The sequence below is a fragment of the Chionomys nivalis genome, chromosome 6 (genome assembly GCF_950005125.1).
Source record: "Chionomys nivalis chromosome 6, mChiNiv1.1, whole genome shotgun sequence".
Taxonomy (NCBI): Eukaryota; Metazoa; Chordata; class Mammalia; order Rodentia; family Cricetidae; genus Chionomys; species Chionomys nivalis.
This window is the reverse complement of record NC_080091.1, coordinates 102,402,608-102,426,132: the sequence shown is the minus strand read 5'-3', so window position 1 is coordinate 102,426,132 and position 23,525 is coordinate 102,402,608. Positions and strand designations below refer to the sequence as shown.

General features: G+C 41.8%; 1 protein-coding gene across 2 annotated transcripts; it reads right to left on the bottom strand.

Moving 5' to 3' along the window:
• Positions 1-428: 428 nt before the first annotated feature.
• Positions 429-22,459, bottom strand: LOC130876201 (guanylate-binding protein 6-like). 2 transcript variants are annotated; one of them, XM_057772661.1, is made up of 11 exons: positions 22,223-22,459; positions 15,539-15,788; positions 13,947-14,074; positions 10,754-10,863; positions 10,357-10,553; positions 6,789-7,034; positions 6,372-6,652; positions 5,507-5,713; positions 3,996-4,098; positions 3,482-3,675; positions 429-2,678 (listed from the first exon to the last, which is right to left on the bottom strand). In XM_057772661.1, the coding sequence occupies exons 2-11, from the start codon at positions 15,783-15,785 to the stop codon at positions 2,469-2,471; spliced, it is 1,923 nt and encodes a 640-aa protein (XP_057628644.1). In that variant the 5' UTR covers positions 15,786-15,788; positions 22,223-22,459; the 3' UTR covers positions 429-2,468. The 2 variants fall into 2 exon arrangements, with proteins under 2 accessions (XP_057628644.1, XP_057628646.1); XM_057772663.1 differs by having other exon boundaries at positions 15,539-15,762.
• Between the last annotated feature and the right edge of the window lie 1,066 nt (positions 22,460-23,525).

The window sequence follows — 23,525 nt, the reverse complement described above, 5'->3', positions numbered from 1 at the left end:
GCAGTGAACAGAGATGGGCAAATATCTCTGTAATAGGAGACAGAGTCCTCTGGATACATGTGTGGGAGAAAACCCTTACCAGCTACAACCTTGACAAGGGAAATAATAACCAAAATACAAAAAAAAAAAACCTGAAAACATCAAGAATGAAATGACACAATAAAAATTAGGCTGTGGAACTAAGCAGAGAGCTCTCAATCAACAGGGATATGGGATGGCAGTACTGGCGCCCTTGGAGGCCAGCAAAGGAAGTCAGATCCCCTGAAGCTGGAGTCACAGGGATTTGCAAGCTGCCCCATATGGATGCTGTGAACTGAGCTTCTCTGGAAGAGCGGTCAGTGCATTCTTGACCCCTGAGACATGTCTGAGCTGTCCACCTCGCACTTACCCATGGATTCTCCTACACTCTGTACTATCATTTCTCTTTGAATACAGTTTCCTCTTACTTTGCAACTAAATAAATATAATGTTAAAAGATGGCATGCATGCACAAATTATATTGACTTCACATGGAAATAATATTTTGATATATTGGGTTAGATAAGATTGTTATATAAATTATTTTTATTAAAAGCCTCAAAGGAAAAACATCATTAAGGTGCCAACATTTTGCTTCCTGGCAATCAAGTCCTCATCTTAGCTATCGTCTGAAAGCTTCTGCTGTTTCTAGAAACAGAAATGCCATCAAGAAATAGTGCATTTTCCTTTATCACCCATTTAAAATGCAAACATACTGTTTTCCCAGCATCCTTTATAAAACCTAAAAGACTAGTACATAAAGAAATACATATGTCTCTTCAAGTTTTGATTCCAATTTGTTCTCCAGAGATGAAACCAAAGGATCGGTATCCCATTAATCTTCCGGAGGCAATTGATCTGTGCTCCTGTGCATTTGCGTGGGATAGGAGCATCTGTAATATCAATCACACTATAACATGGAGTTTCCACTTTATTTTATAAGAAATCTTTAAGCTGAATTTACGTTAGTATACAGGAAGCTTGATTGACATTTGTTTCTTGGCTATATAGTAACCCAGGATCAAGACATTAAAATTTGTTACCAATCTTATTCAATGATGTTTAAGTAGTTTCCAAATTTATCACCATTACAACACTATCTGTTGTAGAAGGAGTGGGCTGTGTCCTGGCTTAACCTCTGAAATAACCACATAGAAAATTTTATTAATTAAATTACTGCCTGGCCCATTATATCTAGCCTCTTCTTGGCTAACTTTCTCATCCTGATCTAACCCATTTCCACCAATCTGTGTATCACCATAAGGTCATGGCTTACTGGGAAAGATTCTAACCAGCATCGGTCTCAGGCAGGAGCTTCATGGTGTCTGCCACACTGCCTTTCTTCCCAGAATTTAGTTCGGTCTACTCCACCTATCTAAGTTCTGCCCTATCAAAAGGCCAAAGCAGTTTCTTTATTACACCAATGAGAGCAACACATAGACAGAAGAACCTCCCACACCAACTATCAATGACAAAATACCCCAACAAAAGCAACTTAAGAAAAAAAAAAGGGTTGTTCGAGCTCATGGCTGCAAGTGATATATTTAGCATGGTAGAGAAGGCATGCAGAAAGAACTGGGGGCTGGTTGATCACATGGCATCCCATTGGTATGTCACAAGTGATGGACGTTAGTGTCCTGCTTTCTTTTACTTTCTAACTAGGTCCCAAGTCCAGAGGGATGGTGCTACCCACCCATGAGGTGGGTTTCCTACCATAGTAACCTGAGATGATGCCCCTACAAGCTAACCTAGATGAGATGGTCTTCACAGGTGCAGATGAGCTTGTGTCCTAGGTGATTCTGTACCCAGTCAAGTTGGCCAACAGTAACTGTCACAGTGTACAATAACTAATCACATCACTTTCATACAAATGGTTTCAAAATTTGTCCCCTAAAAGCAAACACTGTGCAAACGTGTGTATGTAGTAGGGAGCTGCAGGCCTGCTTTTCGTCCTGCCCGGCTCCCGCATGGTTAGCTTTATACCCGAAATAACAACACATGCATTGTATTCTTTTAAACACTGCTTGGCCCATTTCTATTCATGTGTGTAGCACCCCAAGGTGTGCTTATCGGGAAGATTCTAGCCTACGTCCACCCTGGGTCGGAGCTTTATTGCGTCTGCCGGGGAGAGGGGAGCATGGAGTCTGCTCCAGAGAGCAGAGCTGTCGAGTCTGAGCTCACTTCCTCTTCCTCCCATTACTCCACCCACCTAAAGGCTGGCCTATCAAATGGGCCAAAGCAGTTTCTTTATTAGCCAATGACCTTCCTCCATCATGTGTACGCATGTTCTATGTACTTCAGGTGAGGCATGGATGTCCTCTAATCCACACTCTTCTGTTTAGTTGGCTGAATGAAAATGAAAACATGAAGCTTCAAAGAAAGACAAAGTATATATTCATGGATCATCATTTCATCCAAAGAAGACTTTTTAAAAAAGATTTAAATAAATCCTATTTAAATGATGAAGTAAGGCCATCTATAATGTCCATGATCAAGAAAAAAGGACCACAGATTGCTTTAGCAAATTCTTTTAGAATATTCTCTAAAATGGAACCACTGTTTTCCTTCATATCCTTGAGGTTAGATTTCAATCGCTCTATTTCTCCACTCATTTTCTCAGATTTCTTCTTAAATCCTTCTTCAAGCAAAGCCTTTTGATCCTAAAACAGTGAAGATGAAAAAGAAGTAAATACTGTTAAACACAAACATAGCACCAATTATAATTTCAAATCTATAGTGAATGGTCCTTACTGTACCCCTAAATGATTTCCTTTACCATGAAGAAGATAATCTGAGTCAGACCTACACATTTTGAGGGAAGATAGTTGAAACTTCACTGATGTTGATCCATCATGTTTTGGCTACAATGCTGGCAGAGGCGTGAAGATATTTCTACATTCATGCCCACTGAAATGCCACTGGTTGAATTGTGTAGAGCTTGATCTATGGACACAGTGTGGCAACCATATCATGAAGAGAGTGGCAACCCATCAGTTGCTGTTTTGCTTGCAGATAGGCAATGAGGAAATCATTCCACTGCCCTGTGCTGCTTCAAGCAGGCTGTCCACCCTGGAGACAGCTACAGGACCTGCAGAAGCTGCCAATTCCCTGCGTTTTTCTGTCTGGACATGTCTTTCAATTTTCTGCCAGCAGAGATCATGCCCAGACTTGAGGGGGGTGTGTCAGAAGCCTGATACTCTGGGCCTTGATAACAAGACTCATTGCAAGCCTTAGTAAATTGCCTGGTGGGAGTTTGTTTAGTGAGGTCATTTCTAAATACCCTAAATTGGTAAATCAAACTAGTACAGTTATTTAAAAAAAAAAAAAAACTAAAGGAGCAACTGAAAACCTGAAGGAAGACCTCCTTAGCAACAATACTTTTAGATGTTCCTCTCAGAACCTGGCTACAAACTTTCCCTGCCACTTAGGGTATGAGGATCACTACAGTGATGAGGAGTCCCACCTGCAGCTGCTTCTCCAGCATCTTTTCCTGGTCTCTTATGAGCTGCTTTCTCTCCTGCACCAGCTTCATTCTCAGTTGTTCGAGGTTTTCCTTGTGACTTCTCTTTTGAGCCTCCATTAGTTGCTCCTGCTCCTCCTGCTTCTGTCTAAGCAGGTCTTGTTCCTTCTCTGCTGCCTCCTTCTGGGCCCGCTCCTCTGTCCCAGGAACATTCAGGGAGGGAAGAAAGTGATGGGTCAGGTAAAATGTCTACATTCCAGAACCCAGAGAGCAATTCAGATCTGAAAGGAAACCAGACTCCACACTGGTCCACACAATGGAGAGAGTGTTTCTGGAGGGGATGAAGGAGACCCTGCCCACCTGGCTAAAACACAGACTGACTTCCTGATGCTCTCAGAGTGAGCATCCACAGAAGGGTGGAGAGCTGCTAACAAGGGGATGGGCTAACTGTGATGTCTATCAGGAAGCCTTGTGGGAACCTGACCCCTCCTGAAAGCCAAGAGACATGCTCCTGTACCTGCAATGGCCTTCTCCCTAGCTGTGAGGGCTGTATCTGCCTGCAGGATGGAACTCTCGATGGTGGCCTGTGACTTCAGAAATCTCTGGAAGACTTCACTTGCCTGCAGGACCAAGAAGGAGCAAAGACCTTGATGGATCCTGGGAGAAAACCTGTGTGAGTTAACACGGTCTCCACTGTGCCTCACTGTTAAAATGCTACGGTGAAGCCTGCAGTCTGCCCATGCTCTTCACTGGCAATAGATACTTCTGGGTCCATGGCTTCCCCAGTTATCTCACTAGGGCCAGCTGCTACCTCCTGCTCCCAGATCCAGCTGGTTCACATCACATGCAGATGTGCTCAATGCAACCTATGATGCTTTCAAATATTGTATCACCATGTAAAATGCTGCATAAATGTGTGGGCTTCACTTTCTTCTGCTTTGAGGTAGGAAGTCTTTCTATATATGTGCTGCTTTTTATTGGTTAATGAATAAAGAAACTGCCCTGGCCTGTTGATAGGACAGAGTAGAACTAGGTGGTGAAAACTATACTGAATGCAGGGAAAAAGAAGGCAGAGTGGAGAGAAGCCATGTAGGCCCCCGCCCCCGAAGACAGATGCCTGAACTTTACCCAGTAAGCCACAGCCTCATGACAATAGACAGATTAATGGAGATAGGTTAAATTAAGATATGAGAGTTAACCAGAAATAAGCTTAAACTCTTGGCCAAACAGTATTGCAATTAATATAGTTTCTGTGTGATTATTTTGGGGCTGAGCAGCAGGGAACAAAACAAGCAGCCTCCATACAATACTGATCTTGCTGGATGTATTTATGGTCAAGTCCCTCTATCTGCCAGGGCGTCATGGTACAGATATGTAAACTCTCCCAGTAGTGGGGGGGCATCACCCAAAGCATTTTAGATAACTAAAGAAAGGATTAAAAAGAACCCACTATGGTGTCATTGGCAACAACTGAGTAATATGTTAGCTGTGTTCTTAGATTTATTAGCACTCCATAGGTAGCTCATCCTGACAGACTCAGAATTTTTATGTATTTCCAAGAATTAATAGTAAATAGCAGTCATTTTGGGCCAAGCATGGTTCTGGTGATGGAGCTTGAAGGTAAAGCAATTAATTCCCTTACATTGCAAAGCCCTGGTTTTGGTTGCCAACACTAACATGAAGCTAAAGATGCCATGCTATCCTCATCTTTTCTTATGCAGTGCTGTGTGCTCATGTTTTATGACATGTTTCCTGTGTTCTGAGCACTATGCTCCCTGCTCCTCACCCCTCCCCTATGCTTCCTACTCCTCACCCCTTTCCCATGCTCTCTACTCCTCACCCCTTCCCCAAGCTCTCTACTCCTCACCCCTTCCCCAAGCTCCCTACTCCTCACCCTTTCCCCAGGCCCCTACTCCTCACCCTTTCCTCATGTTCCCTACTCCTCACCCCTTCCCCATGCTCCCTACTCCTCACCCCTTCCCCATGCTCCCTACTCCTCATCCCTTCCCCATGCTCCCTACTTCTCACCTTCTCCCCTTTTCGGGGCACCTGCCAATAGTCATCCTCAATCTTCTTCCTCATTTTCATGTAGAGCCTGTGCCCTCCAGGAACAAAAAATGTTGAAATATTTTCTATAAAAGCCTTTGAAAGACGATTGAGTTCTTCCTGGCAGTATTGATCTGATGCTTCTTCATTCTTCAACATGAACATGCTTTTCTTCTCATCTATTAATTCCTACCAGAGAAATGGACAGAGATCTGACACATTGAAGGAATAGAAGAGATAAGGTTCCAAGAAAGTTTGTAGAAGAGTCAGCCTATTACCTACAAGAAAATATTGTAGTGTAATAAGACCACAAAAGAATGTGAAATGCTAATGCCTGAATTAAGATTCTAAGAAATCTGTACAAGGTCACAGTAAATGTTCATGAAGTTCTTAGCCCTCAAAACCTTCTGGAAAAAGATGGCTCTTCACCTACAATCTCTGGATCCATGTTGGAGTCACATCCTGTAATTCCATCTTCAATGATATGACAAGGAGCAATAGAAGAGCAGTGGCCTGCAGTGGGACTCTTGTGAGAAACTGTTTCATAGGAACAGGAGAATAAAGCAAGTTTAGGGATGACTTATAGGTGTTCTGGGCAGGATTGCAATCCACAAACATTAACTGCCTGAAGGACTTAGGAAACTATATACTCATTATTCTAATCATTAGAGATTTCGGGATAAAAAGCACCTGAAGTCTGGCAAGGGGACATGAGTCTTTCACAACTGTGTTCACAATAAACACACAGAGTGCCCGTCTTAGAATGAGTCACATAACCGGGGTCAATGAAGGCACAGCAACACCACAGCCTTGAACAGGCACAGGTATGACAGTTAATGACACTTACCAACAGTTTCTTCTGGAATTGCTGGTTTTCATCCTTGAAGGAGTGCTCCATGAAGACAGCAATGGCTTCCTTCTCACAGGCTGTATGCACACCCAGCAGCTCCTGGAGCGTGTCTGTGGGGAGCCTCAGTCGCTGGCCCATCTGCTCACTGTAGTGCTCAGCTGCCTTCTGCACAGCTGCTGAGTTCTCACGCTGGGCCAGAGTTGTCACCGCATCATCCAGACAAGGCACAGCTCCACTGTTGATGGCATCCACGTAGGTCGTCACCAGAGTCCCCAATCCTTCACAAACCAGAAGTTTTAGGGGATAAATATGAAGTTATAAGTGAATGGGATCCAAGATTTTAAGACTACATTTCTAATCTCCCACAACTACACATGCACACTCAGAAGCATAAACACGATAAAAATTACTCACGACTCCCAGTGACCTTAATTCCCTCTCTGAGTGTCTTGATCTTTGCCTCGGTGAAGATGTAAGAAACAAAAGCCCTCATTTGTTCCTGGAACTTAGGATACAGTTGGTCTTCTGAGATAGTCTCAATTTTGCATAACAGTTCTTTGTCATTTGTTGGCCGGTCAAAGACAAAACACTTCCGTTTAGGGAAGAAACGTCTGATGCACTCTCTGGGCAGATTGGATGCTTGGATTCTGGTACTATTGCCTAGTGTTAAGGGAAACACAAAGCAATGGGAATAGACTTAGAGCAGAGGGCAAATGATGGAGGCCCTTGTCTCTGTACTCACAGGTCTCTACCATAAACATGCAACACTTCTTTACGGGTCAAAAGTATACCAAGTTTGTACTTGGTAGACATCTGGTGAAATAGTTCAGGGACATTTGACTCCACTGGGAAGAGCATATGGTTGAAATCTACAGGCATGAACATGGCATCAAGCATACTGTTGTTGGAGGAGGGGCCTCTTGTTCTTCCTGGCTGCCGGGCTAGCTTAGATCCTAAATAATCACACGGATATGGTATTAATCAAAACACTGCTTGGCCCATTAGCTCTAGCTTCTTATTGGATAACTCTTACATCTTAATTTAACCCATTTCTAGTAAGCTGTGTATCACCACAACATCATGGCCTACCAGCAAAGTTTCAGCACATCTATCTCCGGTTGTGGCTCCAAGGCATCTCTCTGACTCTGCCCTTCTTCCTCCTAGCATACAGCCTAACTTTCCCCACCTAGTTCTGTTCTTCCCTGCATAGGCTCAACGCAGTTCTTTATTCATTAACCAATAAAAGCAACACATAGACAGAAGGACCTCCCACACCACACTGCAGTTGTGTGCCCTGTTGACTGAACAGCAAATGTTTTAATGTGATTTCTGACCCAATTGCTCCTTTGTAGCAAAGGAGCTGTTGTGACCCAAAAGAAAAGCCACAAATAAAGAATAATAGAGTATAAAAATTAGCAACATTAGCAATTCTAAGCACGAAGCTATGGTTACTGAAAACTACTTTGATGCCAAACTCCCCACAGGGCAGGGTTCCCTGCCCTCTCTTAAGGAGGGAGGGGAAGGGAGGAGGGGGCGTGGGGAAGCAGGAGGGAAATGGGAGGAGGGGAGGAAGTAAATTTTTTGAATGGAAAAATAAAAAAAAGAATTCCAACAGAATGAGCAAAAAAATAATTCATTTTTGTAAACGCCAAATATACACTATAGAAAATACAAGTATCCTTCCCAGTTGGTGACGGAAGGCAGGACTATGAACAAGTATAGGATACATAAGTCTATACATACATCTAGATATCAGATGTGCTACATTAACACATCATTTTATGAAACTGCTGTATTGAGGACTTTCTCCCATTCTATCATGTGAATGGGTGTGGTGTGTGTATGCCTGTTTGCCTGTGTCTGGGTGTATGTGTGTGAGCACACATGCATGTGTCTGCATGTGGGTGCCAGATGTCTTCTTTAGAAGTTCTCTACAGTCAGTCTTTCCTTATTCAATGAGGCAGGGTCTCTCAGGTGAAACTGGACTCTCCGGTGCAGTCTGTCTGGCTAGCCAGCATGTTCCACCACCAGCCTGTGTCCTCAGCCTGGGCACTGGACTCAAGGTAGATGTTCACACCCAGCCAGCATTTATGGAAGTTCTGGAGATCACACCTTCAGTCCTCGCACTTGGGTGACAAGAGCTTTAAGCACAAAGTTATCTCCCCACCCCATGCACTAGGGATTTTTATTGAATCCATTTTAGCTGTTCATTCCATGACAATTAACCATGTGAGATGACAGCAGTGCCATCTGCTACACTGGAGGAACCACCTCAGTACCTACCTGTGTTCTACAACATCCAGGTACAACATTCAAGCAGAACAATAAATGTTTTTCTGAAAATTGAATACAGAGCTGTTAACCTTTCCATCAAAAGTTATATAAGAGGATCTCAATGAGTTTGAGGCTACCATGGCCTGTATACAACATTCTAGGCTAGCAAAATAATCTATATTGTGAGATCTTTTTTCAAAAAAAAGAAAGAAAATCAAACAAACAAATAAAAAAACAAAATTGTAAACAAAAAAGGAAGAAAGAGAAAAAAGAAATAAAAACAAAAGAATAAAGGGGGAAAGAAAAAAGGAAAGGAAAGCTGGGTGATAGCACATGTTTAATCCCGGTATTTGGAAGGAAGAGGCTGGAGACACTCAATTCCAGGCCAGCCTAAACTCAGCTACATAGCGAACAACAGGCCCACTAAGGGCTACATTGTGATACCTTGATTAAAAATAAACAATAGTAGATTATAGTGACTCTGGCCAGTGTAGTGAGCATGGGTCTGGCAGGCCTTGCCTTTCCCCCATTCCCTCTTCCTTGTTAAAGACCATTACATTATATTCCTAAAATTAGCCACCAAAGTCTATTCCCTCATTTGGCCACTTCCTCATGCTGAAACCAACTGCCAAGGTCCAGCTATGGATGTTCTGAAGTGCAACAATCAAAAGCCCCCTTTGGCTCACCTAGTTCACACGCCCAATTAAAATTAAACACCCCATCCTAACATAGGATTTCCCCTTTTACCTTTATAAACTGCCATTTGGCTGTGGGCCATGTCTGTCTCCACTTTGTCCAGAGGTAGGTCCTTCGTCCTCTGGAACAAGGATCACCTCCCCATCTCCTTTGATCCCTTCCCCTTCTCCCTCATCCTCTATCTCCTGTGTCTGTCTCTTATGTCTCTCTGGGGCAAATAAATCTTTGGGCTGAGAACTGGGCCATGGGGTGTCCAGGCCTGGATACTTTCTTTCCTATGTAATTTCAGGACTGTGAGTACTGGTTTCACAGGCTGCTTTCCCACCTACTGTGTTTTTAATATTTTGAGTAAACAAAGACAGAAAAATGAAAGCAGTGAGCCAATCAGAACTGGCTTTCCTCACAGGCTTCAGATGCTCTACTCGGGCTAATGACATCCATGTAAATAGTTTACAGACCACTAATATTACTGATCCTGACACTGTGGCATGAATAAAAATAGAAGGCCGTGATAAATAATGACACATACTAAGAAGGTACAGACTGAAGAGACACATCTGTCAGTTTACTTGAAACACAGATGTTTTGCATGCAACATAACCAACCCATCATTTAAAACCTATGTTTCTCCATGAGAACAATGTATAACTCTGTAAAAATTTATTTTGAGATGGGCTATGTATGATAAATTCATGAAAAAAAATATGTAGCCAAGTATTTCTTAAAGGCAGGCAGACACAAAATCTAGCAATACAATCTCTGGATTTGGAGAAGTTTAGATGGTTTAGACTCTAGACCTTAAAGCCCTGACTTGGAATAACGTTCCTATGCCCTGGGGTCTACTTTTCTCAAAAGAAATTAAACTCCAGTTCCGAGGCATTATCAATCAATGGCCTATCGGCGTTTTTGCAGACCTCCATCCCACTGCAAATACAGAAGGACCCCACAGAGGATGGGAGCAACTCAACAGATCCCAGCCCTTCCTAGTCCCCCACCCCAGCCCTCCCTCTACCTGGGATCAGCTTCAGTGCGTTCTCCAGGTACTCGTCCTCCGTGATGCTCTTTCCATCTAACTTCAGCTCCAGGGTAAAATCCCGAACAGTCCAGATGAAGTCTGGGAAGAAACTCACAAACTCTGTGGAATTCTTTATTCCATCAGGACTTGGGGAAGACTTTGCCCTGATCAGCTCAGTGAGTTCTGTGACATAACTGGCACTGAGTTAAGAAAAAGTGAATTTACATGCACGTTCTCATGATTCTCTTATTAAAAATAAATCACAATAAGCACTCTTTGCTGCCCTGGGTCTCCTCTGCCCCACCAAAGGACTCAGTGACAGGGCAGGTCTGTGCCTCCATATGCATTCTAGAACACTCAATGAAACATGGCACCTCAGATTCTGCAAGGATACTGCAGCTGCTCCAGGGCCTGGTGGTTGATGGTGCCCATGCTGTTGTAGACAAAGGTGCTGCTCAGAAGCACAGCCAGGGCAAAGATCCATGAGTCATTTGTAGGGTCAACCTGGAAGACATATGAGGGCAGAGGACTGAGAAAGAACTCCTCAGAAGTCCATCTGGGATGCTTTTGTGGCCATGTTTTGCTAGAAACTCTGGAGGGCAAAGCATGTGGAAGAAGAGAGTGTGTTCTGGCTAGAGAAAGAATCCAAGATCAGCCTGAGAAACTTACTGAGACAGAACTCAAGTTCAAATGGATCAAAGACCTCAACATAGAGTATTTCTTAAGTAATAAAAGCAGAAGTCCTGTATGATCCTGAGATCTTATTTTTATCCACAAGTAATGGTTAATCTTCATTGTCAATTGATGAAATTTTAAATCACCATGGAAACAAATCTCTGGACATTTCTATGAGAAGTTATCTAGATTGGGTTGCATGAAGACATGTCCTAAACATGAATGGTACAGCTCCATCAGCTGGGTCTCACGCTGAAGGAAAAGGAGGAGCAGAACTGAACTCAGGCCTTCCTTTCCTCTGCTTCGCAACTGTAGATGACATGTCACTAACAGTCTTTTGTTCCTGCTGTTCACTTGATAGGCTGTGTCCCCTGAAACTGTGACAGAAGCAGGGAAGTATATCAGATGGTGCAATCTTACTGTCAGATACTGGACGGTAAGAGAGATTCCAAGATCCAGACTCATCCATGTTTCATGTGTCATTATTCAGAAGAATCAAAATGTTGAGTGACTGACAATAAATGTGTCTGAGTGACTGGATGGTAAAGACAACATGGACGCAGCAATATGAACACAGCATTTAAAAAAGAGAGAAAGCCTGTCATTGGAGACAGTGTGTATAAACCTTAGATCAGTATGCTAAATGGCATCAGACAAATTTTAAAACTACAGTGTTACTAATGCCTTTCTGGAATGAAATGGAAAACCTGGGAATTTAGACCCTGTTCTCATGTCTAAAACTAAGGGAAGGAATAAAAGGATGAATCAGCAAGCAAGATGACACAGGATGGAAAGGCTCTTACTGCGCAATCCCAACAGCTTATTTCAATTTCTGTAACCCACATGAAGGTGGAAGGCACTGTGGCATGTGCCTACACACACGTGTGCGCACACACACACATACATACACACACATGCCACACATACTCATGCACCCACATGCACCATATAACATCTCACATACAACAGCAAGAATTTTTTTTTAAAAATCACTCAGTTCACCTATTTAAGAAAGTCAAGTTCATCTAACTAGTTATTGTGGGACAAACAGGCCTTCACTGAACCTGCAGAGTCAGCTCTCTCAAGAACTTCCAGAATGCCCTGCTGACAGTAGATACATTTCACAATAAAATAAAAATATGAACCCAAGGGGCTGGACAGATGGCTCAGAGGAACAAACACTGGCTGCTGCTCCAGAGGACCACAGTTTGGTTCCCGACATCCACATCAGATCGCTTCTAACTTCTGTAACTCCAGCTCCAGGGAATCCAAAGCCTCTGAACACCAAGGATGCCTGTACTCACACGCACATACCATAGGCAGACACACACACAACACACAGTAAAAAAATATATATATCTCCAAAATGTATAAACCTAACTCCTTAACTCCATCCCCAAGATGTATCCTTGGTATCTCAGAAGACAAGACAGAAGTCATTCTTCTTCATTCACTGAAATAGGCTGTTATCCACCTTCTCATCAGTGTATCCTTCCACCTAACTGTTCCTAGTACGATGTCATCAACCCTCTCATCAACGCATTCATCTGCCTGTTTCTAGTATGATGTCACTGGCCTTCAAAGCATCCATTCACTTACCTGCTCCTAGTATGATGTCATCCACCTTCTCATGGAAGCATCCTTCCACCTAACACTCATAGTAGAAGTAGTACTGACTACCTGAGTCACATTTCAAAACGGTAGACCTTGTTCATCTAGCTATGGCAGTACTGATGGGTAGCAGCTCTCATATGCCAACCCTCCATATGACAAAGGCCTCCATGGAAGACTTAGAGATGCGTAGGCACAAGAGATAAAGACTTTCACCCTTGACCCAACAAAGGCTAGTTCAAAAGTTCCAGCCCCAGCTCTCCTTGAAGTTCAGAGGTCAAAGGCTGCCCCATGATGTCTTTTCCTCTCACCATCCTGCTTCTTTCTAGGTACTAGACTCTACCACAGTACACAGAGGTAGGATCCTCAATAAAACTAGGAGCATTCTTGCAAGGAAAACCCTTTATTTTATTCACTAATATCTAACTACTATGCCTAGAATCCAGGAATTGAACCGCTAAATAAACTTTAATTGAATCAAATCATTCACCAAAATGGCAAGAAATAAAAACATGTTTTACCTAAAATAATACATATGATATCTGGGTGGTAGTGGACCATGCCTTTAATCCCAGCACTTAAGAGGCAGAGGCAGATGGATCTCTATGGGTTTGAGACCAGCCTGGTCTACAGAGTGAGTTATAGGACAGACTCCAAAGCCACACAGAGAAACCCTGTCTCAAGAAAGAAAGAAGAAAGAAAGAAAGAAAGAAAGAAAGAAAGAAAGAAAGAAAGAAAGAAAGAAAGGAATGAAAGAAAGAAAGAGAGGAGAGAGAGAGAGAGAGAGAGAGAGAGAGAAATCTGAGTAGAAGTAGGCAGATGTTTCTGTGCTGCGGGGTCCCAAAGCCCTTCAGTTCCAAAGAGAGACTTATATCAATTATAAACTGTTTTTTTCTGTTAACTCAGGCTTATTATTAACTAGCTCTTACAATTTAAATTAACCCATAATTCTTACATATGTTTAGCCAGATAGCTTGGTGCCTTACTCAGTGCAGCATTCTCATCTGGCTTCCTCTCTATCTGGGTGGTGACTATAGACTGAGCCTTTTCTCTTCTCAGAATTCTGTTAGTCTAGTTACCCTGTCTATAATTCTTGTCTGGATACTGACCAGTCAGCACTTTATTAAGCCAATAGGAGTGACAAATCTTTACAGGGTATAAGAGCATTTCCCACAGCAAAGAGATGAGTGTTTTACCTCACCTGCTGTCGTTCAGTCTGTAGAACTAATAGACCTATTTATAAATAGATCAATTAGTTAGATAACAAGGGATCAAAAGGGATAGCTTGAGCCTCATCCTACCTTTTCCACGTCACCCAGGCCCTCAGTATCCAGAAGAACCAGGGTGTTGTTTGGTTTAGTGGGATGGGGCACACACCACATCCAGATGCCCTTGGTTTCAGACTGCACAGTGGAGCCCAGAGGGAAGCCTGAAGGAAGAAGTGAGGACTTAGGTTCAGTATGTGAACATCCTGCACAGATAGCCCCATGTGCTCAAACATCAGTATCTAGCAGCCAGCGCCATTTTGAGGGATTCTGAAGGATTTAGGAGTTGGAGACTAGATGGAGGATACAGCAGCTAGAGAAGTAATATTGGAAGTTATGACTGAATCCCAAGTTTCTTCCTCAGTCTCGACTATCTGTCATCTATGCAGCTGCCACTGTAATCTCACTATGGTCTCAGGATCAATGACTCCAACAAGTGTCCGGACAAATCAATACCCATTAGGTTATTCTCTCTGGTGTTTTAAACACAGCCATGAAAAAGCAAAGAAGAGGACAAGGCACGTGAAAATTGGCAGTGCTGTGAATCCCAACACTCAAAACGGTGCTTCATCTTTCCTCAAGATGAGCTGTCTATAAAAAGACATTTAACATAAGAATGATGCCACACAAAAGCACCAAATAAAAACAGAGAGGAATCACAAATCTGAGAACATGGAGCACTCTGGTGGCTACAGTGAGTGTGATGAACCAGCCACAGTTGTACACACCTGTCATTCCTGAAGGCAGGAGACAGAGGCAGGAGAATTGCCATTAGCTTGAGAGCAATTGGGACTACATAGCTAGAACCAGATCAAACATCAAGTCTGTCTCAAAAAAGAAAAAGGTACTTCTTACAAATTGTGGGAAATGGTATGAGTTCCAACTCAGAAACACACAAGTAGAGAAAAAACTAGAAAAAGAAAATTATTATAATAGTTTTGTATTCAAAGTCATGAAAGTAGAAAAACAAAAACAAAAGTGCAGCTATAAAAAGATATAAAGCCCTTTTTAAAGTTTTTAATAATTATTTATTTCTAAATAAATAATCTTTAAATTTACTTATATTATTTTATAAATATCAGAATTTTGCCTACATGTATAGAAGTGCACCATGTGGATGCCTCAAGGCAATAAAAGCCAAATATGGGCATCAAATCCTTCAGAGCTGGAGTTAGAGAATTTTGAGCCACCACATGGATGCTGGGAACCAAATCCTGTCCTCTGCAAGAACAGCCTAGACCACCTATCCTATCCATGATTTTAAAGACTTAATTATTCAAAGACATTTCTATCATGATGGAAATACTTTACTGAGAAAGGAAAACCTGCTGTATGAGACAAGAAACTGACACACAGAATCCCATTGCTTTGGGTATCAGAAAAGGCCCTGTTTTGAAAAGGCCCTGTCTTGAGCTCTCCTGGGAGAAATTTTCTTTAATGACGTGGAAGGGAAAAAAAGGAATGCAAGAACCGATTATTGGGAAGCAGTAATTACTCATGCAAATTATCATGAGAGGGTAGATTTGTTGAAAGAACTTTGGCTTTTCTTTGTTACAGTTGGGAATCAGAATTAAGATAAAGGGACAAAGACAGTCAAACCTTTGGCTAGCACCCAGCATGGCACTTACCGTGATTCTGTCCTAACAGACGGTTCATCAGGTAGGACTTCCCTGTACGGTACAATCCAACAATAGCCACAACTACCACTGGCTGCGAAATCTTGTTCAGAATCTCTATGGCTTTCTGGTTCACATACAGCCAATCCTTCTGGTTTTCCACCAGACAAATGGGAGCCATCATTTGGGATCCGATCATGGCAACTTGCCAACCTAGAAGAATCTGCAAGAAGAATCTGCAAGAAGAATACAAAGCCATTGTCTGCTTCAGTGTTACTCAAGTCCTAAGTGGCTCAGGACTGATGACATTTGCACATTTCCTATTGGCAGTGAATAGATACAGAAAAGGTTCTCCACGTTCTTCATCATTCTTCAAAGTTCTAAAGAAACTTTTGGTAAGACATGGGCTGCCATCATATGTAAGGTTTTACTTCAATAGTAAATACCAAACAACTGTTACCTTCCTTAAGGTCTTCCAATATGCTAAGTCTTGTAATAAATCTTTGGTATGTGACCTCCCAAAATCTATATGAACCTACAATATTACAGATTACTGCACACTGCCAATAGGATAAATGAATTTGCAAAACCTTAAACACTCAGCAAAACGGCAGACCAGTGGGTTCTAAATCCTTGTTCCTTCTGTGAATGACTTTAAAGTGGCTGAAAATACAGCAGAGCTTTGAAAGACACCCAAAAATTACACAAGCACTGAGACGTTCCAAGGTATAATGTGAATTACATGTGTATTTACTTGACTTTTCATTGCTTAACCCCACACCCCACCTAATACAGAGTCTGTATACAGAAAGTAAAGAAGACCTTAATTGCAACCGACTAACCTGGGACTAACCTGGTGTCTATTTTTACCTAATTTGGATTTCGAGGAGGGATTATTTCTAGAAAATGATACTAAAATTTCAATATGAGTGAATAAATAAAAAAATCCACGTTTTAAAATTAAGAACTTATGTGCATCAAAGGATTTATAAAGGGTATAAAAGGCAGTCCAAGTGCTGTGAGACAATGGTCTTTTATCCTGTCATTTGTATTATTTTTAATAAAATGCTTATTGGCCAGTAGCCAGGCAGGCAGTATAGGCAGGGCAACTAGGCAGGAAGTTGAGGCGTGGCTATGAGAATTATTGGAAGAAGGAAGTTTCAGTCCGCAGTTGTGACCCAGATGCAGCGGATGCAAGATGTGATTGCCTTGCCGAAAAAGGTACCAAGCCACGTGGCTAACACAGACAATAATTATGGGTTATAAGAGTTAATAAGAAGCCTGAGCTAATGGGCCAATCCGTTTATAACTAATGTAGACCTCTGTGTGATTTCTTTAGGACTTAACGACTGCGGGAACTGGGCAAGACAGAAACCTCAGTCAACAGAATGGTACCCAACATGTAGACAACTGCATCCACATAAAACCCGAGAGAGCTCAGGAGTACTTCTAGACCCAAAATAATAGCGTTAAGCATGACTTCTCGATAGCAGCACTGTCTCGGGTGGGCTCTGCTTGCTAGAGGCAAGTGCTCTCATTTAAGAGAGGCTTCCTGACTCAGCTTTAGCTGCAAAACCTTCCAGCTCTTTTAAGAGGTTTTGCCACAAAACACTTAAATGGTGTTGATGAAAAGCTGACTGCATACTTTTTGGTGGTTGCAGGGACCTTAAAATGTCATAGAGTTGTGGCAATAAACATGGGGCCAGACTCTCAGAAAGCTAAGAAATGGAGTAGATCCAGCTGTCTTGATCATAATTCTAAATTTTTGTTAGGTCCCCATGAGATTATCAGTGCCCCAAATCAACAGGAAGTAGCCTGGAAAACTACTCCCACATTCCCAAAAATGGACTACAGATATTTTTCTTTGTTTAGAATGTTGGTTATAAGTTGTTATGGATAACAGTTAGGAGAAAAGCTAAACAAAGGAGATTAGGTTCAGAGTTCTTGTTTTTTTAAAAAAAAATTAAAAAGAAAAAGAAAAAAGGGGGGAAGTGCTGTGAGGCAATGGTCTTTTATCCTGTCACTTATACTGCTTTTAATAAAACACTGATTGGCCAGTAGCTAGGCAGGAAGTATAGGCAGAGCAACCAGGAAGGAAGTTGAGGCATGACAACAAGAATTATGGGGAGAGGGAAGTTTCAGCCTATAGTTGTGATCCAGATATGGCTCATTTAAGAGAGGCTTCCTGACTCAGCTTTAGCTGCAAAAACTTTGCATCCCATTTAAGAAGTTCTGTCACAAAACACTTAAATGGTGTTTATAAATAGCCTACAGCACGCTTCTTCATTGCAGCACAGACCCTGAGTTATGGCAATAAACATGGCTCCAGCCAGTACCTCTGCCAAGAGGCTAGACTCTCAAAAAAAAAAAAACTAAAGAATGGGTGCTGTCAAAGCCACAGTTTTAATCCTAGCCATATTGCTTAGCAAATTAAAGACTTGTGTGGTCAGAAAAAGAAATATATAGTAAAGACAGTTTCAGACAAAAAAAAAGCCTCTAAACAATTTAGAGTATATTTAAAGATATATGTAGGCTTGGAAAAGAAAAAAAGGATAAAGTTCTTAAAATAAAAAAAAAAGAGTAGTTGGGCGGGGGTGGCATACACCTTTAATCCTAGCACTTGGGAGGCAGAGGCAGGTGGATCTCTGTGTGTTCAAGGACAGCTTGGCCTACAGAGGGAGTTCCAGAACAAAGATGTACAGAGAAACCCTGTCTCTAACAGCCAAAAATTAAAAATAAAATTTAAAAAAAATAAGAGTTTAAAATAAAGCCACATGAAGATGGAAAACACACAGAGAATCTGGATACTGTATGTTATTATGTTCTCTTTGAATTGTTTGAATGCTGAGGAAGGTGCAACAGCTGCTAAAAGATATTTGTTTGTAAATGCTACTGAATTAATCCAAGATAAGTATTTTGAAAATACCTTGACTTCAAAATTTGGGTCTAGTATATGCTTTGGAAAAGAAGTTCTGCTTTTGTTTCCACAGAGGATCAAAAGCTATGGATTCCTTACCGTAGGCTAATATAGTTTATCAAACAAGACCTTCTGGAGCAATGGCCCAGTTGGTCCAACATCCATGACAGCTTCAGAACTACTGGCTGAGATGTACCTACCCACATAGGATACCCCATAAAAGACCTGATTAACAGCATCCCCAATCAGCAAGAAGTAGTCTGGAGAACAATGCCCAAATTCCCTAAATGATTGTTTATAAATGTTTGTTCAAATTAAAAGTGGAAAATGTTATAGAGATGAATACTTTGCATTGTTATGGATCTTAGTTTATTGACACAAATTTAAGGTAAATTTTGTTATATGTATATTTCTGCTCTTCATTAAGGTATTGTGTTTGTAGAGCTCATTTAAAATGTAATGTGTAATTAATAAATCTAGGTTAATAGACAATTATCTATAATAGTCAAGTGTGTAATCATGTTAGTTAAGTTTTCTGGATGTACAGAGATATACTTCAGATGGCTAGGTATTCTTCAAACCTTTCAAAGATGAAAAGAATATGGCATTTAAAGTGTTTTAATAACTTAGGACTTTTCATGACAATAAGATACATCTGCTCCTGGAAGCACCAATCTACTTCAAGAGGATGATGGGCATCATGGCGGCTCCTTATGGAGTTGGTTAGCCATTTGGGCAAGAAACTGCTCTTGACTGGACTGCTTGATAATATGTTGTATGTACTGGACATGCAGGACCCACAGAAATGACTGCTGAACTTGCCTAAAGGTGAGATGGTCCTTCGGGGTTCCTGCATCACCATTCCTGACATCAAGTTCTATTATAGAGCTACAGTAATGAAAACAGCTTGGTATTGTCACAAAAACAGATAGGTACACCAATGGAATTGAATCAAAGGCCCCAATATTAATCCACACAGCAATGAACACCTGATTTTTGACAAAGAAGTTAAAATTATACAATAGGAAAAAAAGCATCTTAAATGAATGGGGGTGGCATAACTGGATATCAACATGGAGAAGAATGAAAATAGACCCATATCTATCACCATGCACAAAACTCAAGTCCAAATAGATCAAAGACCTCAACATAAAGCCAGCCACATAAAACCTCATAGAAAAAAAAGTGAGAAGTAGCCCTGAACACATTGGCACAGGAGACCACTTCCTAAATATATCACCAGGAGAATAGTCACTGAGAGAAACAATTAATAAATGGGACCACCTAAAACTGGAAAGCCTTTGTAAATCAAAGCACACAATCATTAAGACAAAGTGGCAGACTACAGAATGAAAAAAGATCTTTACCAACCCCACATCTGACAGAGTACTGATCTTGAAAATATTCAAAGAACTCAATAAACTAGACACCAAAAAACCAAATGCTCCAATTTGAAAAATGGAGTACAGATCTAAACAGAGAACTTTCAACAGAGGAATATCAAATGGACAAAAGACACTTACAAAAATACTTAGCATCCTTAGTCATCAGAGAAATCAAAATCAAAATAACTCTGAGATCCCATCTTACACCTGTCAGAATGGCTAAGATCAAAAACATTGATGACAGCTTATGCTGGAGAGGATGTGGAACAAAGGGAACACTCCTCCATTGCTGGTGTACAGCCACTTTGGAAATCAATGCGTCAGTTTCTCAGAAAATTGAGACTCAATCTACCTCAAGACCCAGAAATACACTCTTGGACATACACCCAAGGATACACACCCATACCACAAGGACAGTTCCTCAACTATGTTCATAGCAGCACTATTTGCAATAGACAGAGCCTGGAAGCAAACTAGATGCCCCTCCCATGAAGAATGGATAAGGAAAATGTGGTACATTTCCACGATGGAGTACTACTTAGTGGCAAAATAGTAATGACATCTTGAAATTTGCATGCAAACTGATGAAACTAGAAAAAAAAAATCCTGAGTAAGGTAACCTAGACCAAGAAATACAAACATGGACTCACCCATAAGTGGATATTAGACATTAAGCAAAAGATAACCAGCCTATAATCTATGACCCCAGAAAAGCTAGGTAACAAGGGGAACAATAAGAAAAGCATACATGGATCCCCAGGGAAGGAGAAGCAAACAAGAAAGCCTGGGAAAATAGGGAGTATTGAGGGGGAGGAAGAACAAAAGCAGAGGGGGAGGGGAGAAGAGATAGGAGAGAGGAAAATATGAGGAATAAGATGGCTGAGATGGAGGAAGAACAAAGAGGGAGATCAAGAAAAGAGATATCTTGATCGAAGGAACTATTATGGGGCTAGCAAGGAACCTGGCACTAGGGAAATTCCCAGGAATCCACAAGAATGACCCCAGCTAAGACCTTAAGCAATAGCAGAGAAGGTACCTGAAGTGGCCTTTGCCTATAGTCAGATTGATAACTACTTTGTCATCATAGAACATTCATCCAGAAACTGATGGAAACAAATGCAGAGATCCACAGCTAGCCCTGGACCAGGCTCCCAGAGTCTAGTCAAAGAGAGGACCTGACCTAGTGGGAGCTCAGTGGCTCCAGATTGACAGCAGAGGAATCTGCATAGGCCCAAACTAGGCCCTCTCAATGGGGGTGACAGTTGTATGACTGGGGCATTATGTGGGACACAGGCTGTGGGACCAGGATTTATCCCTAGTGCTTGAACTGCCATCCAGGAGTACATTCTCTGCAGAGGGATACCTTGCTTAGCCTAGATCTATGGGGATAGCCTTGGTCCTGCCTCAAAGTAATGTACAAAACTTTGTTGACTCCCCATGGGAAGCCTTGCCCTCTCTGAACAGTGAATGAGGGTGGGGTGGTGAAAGATGGAGTAGCAGGAGGAAGGAAGGGAGAGGGAATTTGGACTGGTATGTAAAATGAGAAAAGATTGTTTCAAAAAATACAATAATAACAAAAAAATTCTATTGCACACTACAATACAGATGAGCCTGAGGATATTATGCTGAGGAAGGAGAATGTACAGAATCCTGAGAATTTAGATGCAGGTGACGTCACAGGTTCTCTATATGAGAATAAGTTCAACAGCATGACAAAATGCATATAGCCCCATTTGACTTATATATCTCACATACACCCAAATTGAAGAGGATTTTGATGGTCTACTTCTGCTTAATAAAAGTCAGTGAGACAGAAACTAAATTCATTTCTAAACAGATATTTGCCAAGCTCTTGTGCTGAAATTTGTCAATGGTTCCTACACAGAAAAGACGCTCTTCTGACTTGAGTTGCTTAAGAGTCTGGCCAAGGATTGTGGGGCTGTGGTACAGCTAACGCTCCCTCCCAAGGCTGCTCCCACAGGACTTGCCAAGGGCCTCAGTGGAAGCTGCCAGAGCAGGGCAGCCTGGAGTGTCAGGATGCCACTGTGCATCTGTCACTTATCGAAGGAAAGAAACTTCACACACCTAAAGCCAGCCACAGCCCTGCAGAGAGGACAACACAGAACGCGCCTCTCCTGACCATCCCTCAGTCACCACGTGGAAATGAAAGTCAAATCCAATCAGCTTTTATTAACATATTTACAGTGTTCAAAAGGATTATTCTAATTGTCTAATCAAAATGGGGGTTTTAATTTTAACATAGTAAAATTATACACAACAAAAACAATTATTTAGTAGGCATTCCAGTAACAATATCATTTGAGATTCAAAAATAATCAAATCCAGGTTCCAGACTAAGCTGCTTCTAAAAGGAAGAAAAAGTAAATACTATACCTGGTCCCCATCCCACAGGTGCAAGAGCAGGTCCCAGCTGCTTCAGACTCCCCTCTGCTTCCCTGCCTCTGCTCCTCTGCTGCTCTCTCTGGGAGTACACCACACACACACTGCTGAGAGCATCACAGGCTGCAGCAGAAAGGAAACTGAAAGTAAAGGCATCAGAGCCCTGTTAACTGAGCCAAGATGCTGGAGGACAGCAGGAAAGCCAATCAGATACTCTGCTGGCTGAGGGACCTCCCACTGTGGAGAGCATTTACTTCTCTTTCCTGAAATCTCTCTCCAGTGTCCTCCCGACAGAAGAAACAGAAACTGGAGGAAGTTACATAATCGGAGACTGTTACAAACGTGTTTCTCCCAGTGGAAATTCCCCGAGCTTCCTTGGTGAAGAGCTCTGATGCTTTTAATGTGTGTTCTTAAACAGAAACCGTTCATCTAAAAATCATCTTTAAAAGAAGCAACTAGAAAATAATGAGTAGGATCAGCCAGAGAGCTCAGGGGGGGAAGTGCTCTAAAGGCTCCAACTGCACCAGCCTGGTGACCCAGCTCCATCTCTGGAACCCACGCAAAGATGGGTGAGAGAAGTGTGTTGCAGAATACTATTTTAAGGTGTGTTACTTTTGTTTATGCTCTGGAACATTTGTTGAATGATGCAACGATGTGTTTGATTAAATAAAATTCACCTGCAGTCAGGAGGTTGCATCAGCAGCTAGCTGGCCAGAAGTTGCAGGGAGGAGCCAGGTGGAGAAGGGTTTATAAGGAGGGCCAAGGAAAAGCAGAGAACTTCTTGGGGGATGCCAGGAGGTGAGCTAGGTGAGCTGCTAGCTCTTCAGCTTCTCTGGGAAGCAGGATTTTGCCTCAACCTGTGAATCTTGAGTTCTCTAGAGAGACAGAAATTTAGATAAATTCCTTTTGTATCTTTGAAAGAGTCGGTGCCTGAGGGAATGGAATTTCCTTAAGCTGCAGTTGTGCCCTAACCTCTGCTGATAGCAACAGAGATGAAAGATGCTGACCTGGTTAGCTGTGGCTTAAGAGGCAGCAAAAATTGAAAAAGCTAACAACAGAACTGACTCCACAAAATTGCCTCTCACCTCCACATGGGTGTCCTGACCTGTGCACACACAATAATAAGCACATTTTAAAAAAAGAAAGAGAGAGAGACAGAGAAAGAGAGAAGAGAAGAGAAAGAAGAGAAGAGAAGAGAAGAGAAGAGAAGAGAAGAGAAGAGAAGAGAAGAGAAGAGAAGAGGAGAAGAGAAGAGGGAAAGAAAAGAAACGAAGTAAAGCTAAAATGAATACCCTTA

Bases quoted from the DNA above. Each gene is read 5' to 3' on its own strand.
- LOC130876201 (XM_057772661.1), bottom strand. From the start codon at position 15,785: ATGGCTTTGTATTCTTCTTGCAGATTCTTCTTGCAGATTCTTCTAGGT. The intron at 6,653-6,788 runs GTGAGTAATTTT...TGGTTTGTGAAG, and splicing joins AATTAAGGTCACTGGGAGTC to GATTGGGGACTCTGGTGACG. The intron at 2,679-3,481 runs GTGGGACTCCTC...TCACTGTTTTAG, and splicing joins TGCTGGAGAAGCAGCTGCAG to GATCAAAAGGCTTTGCTTGA.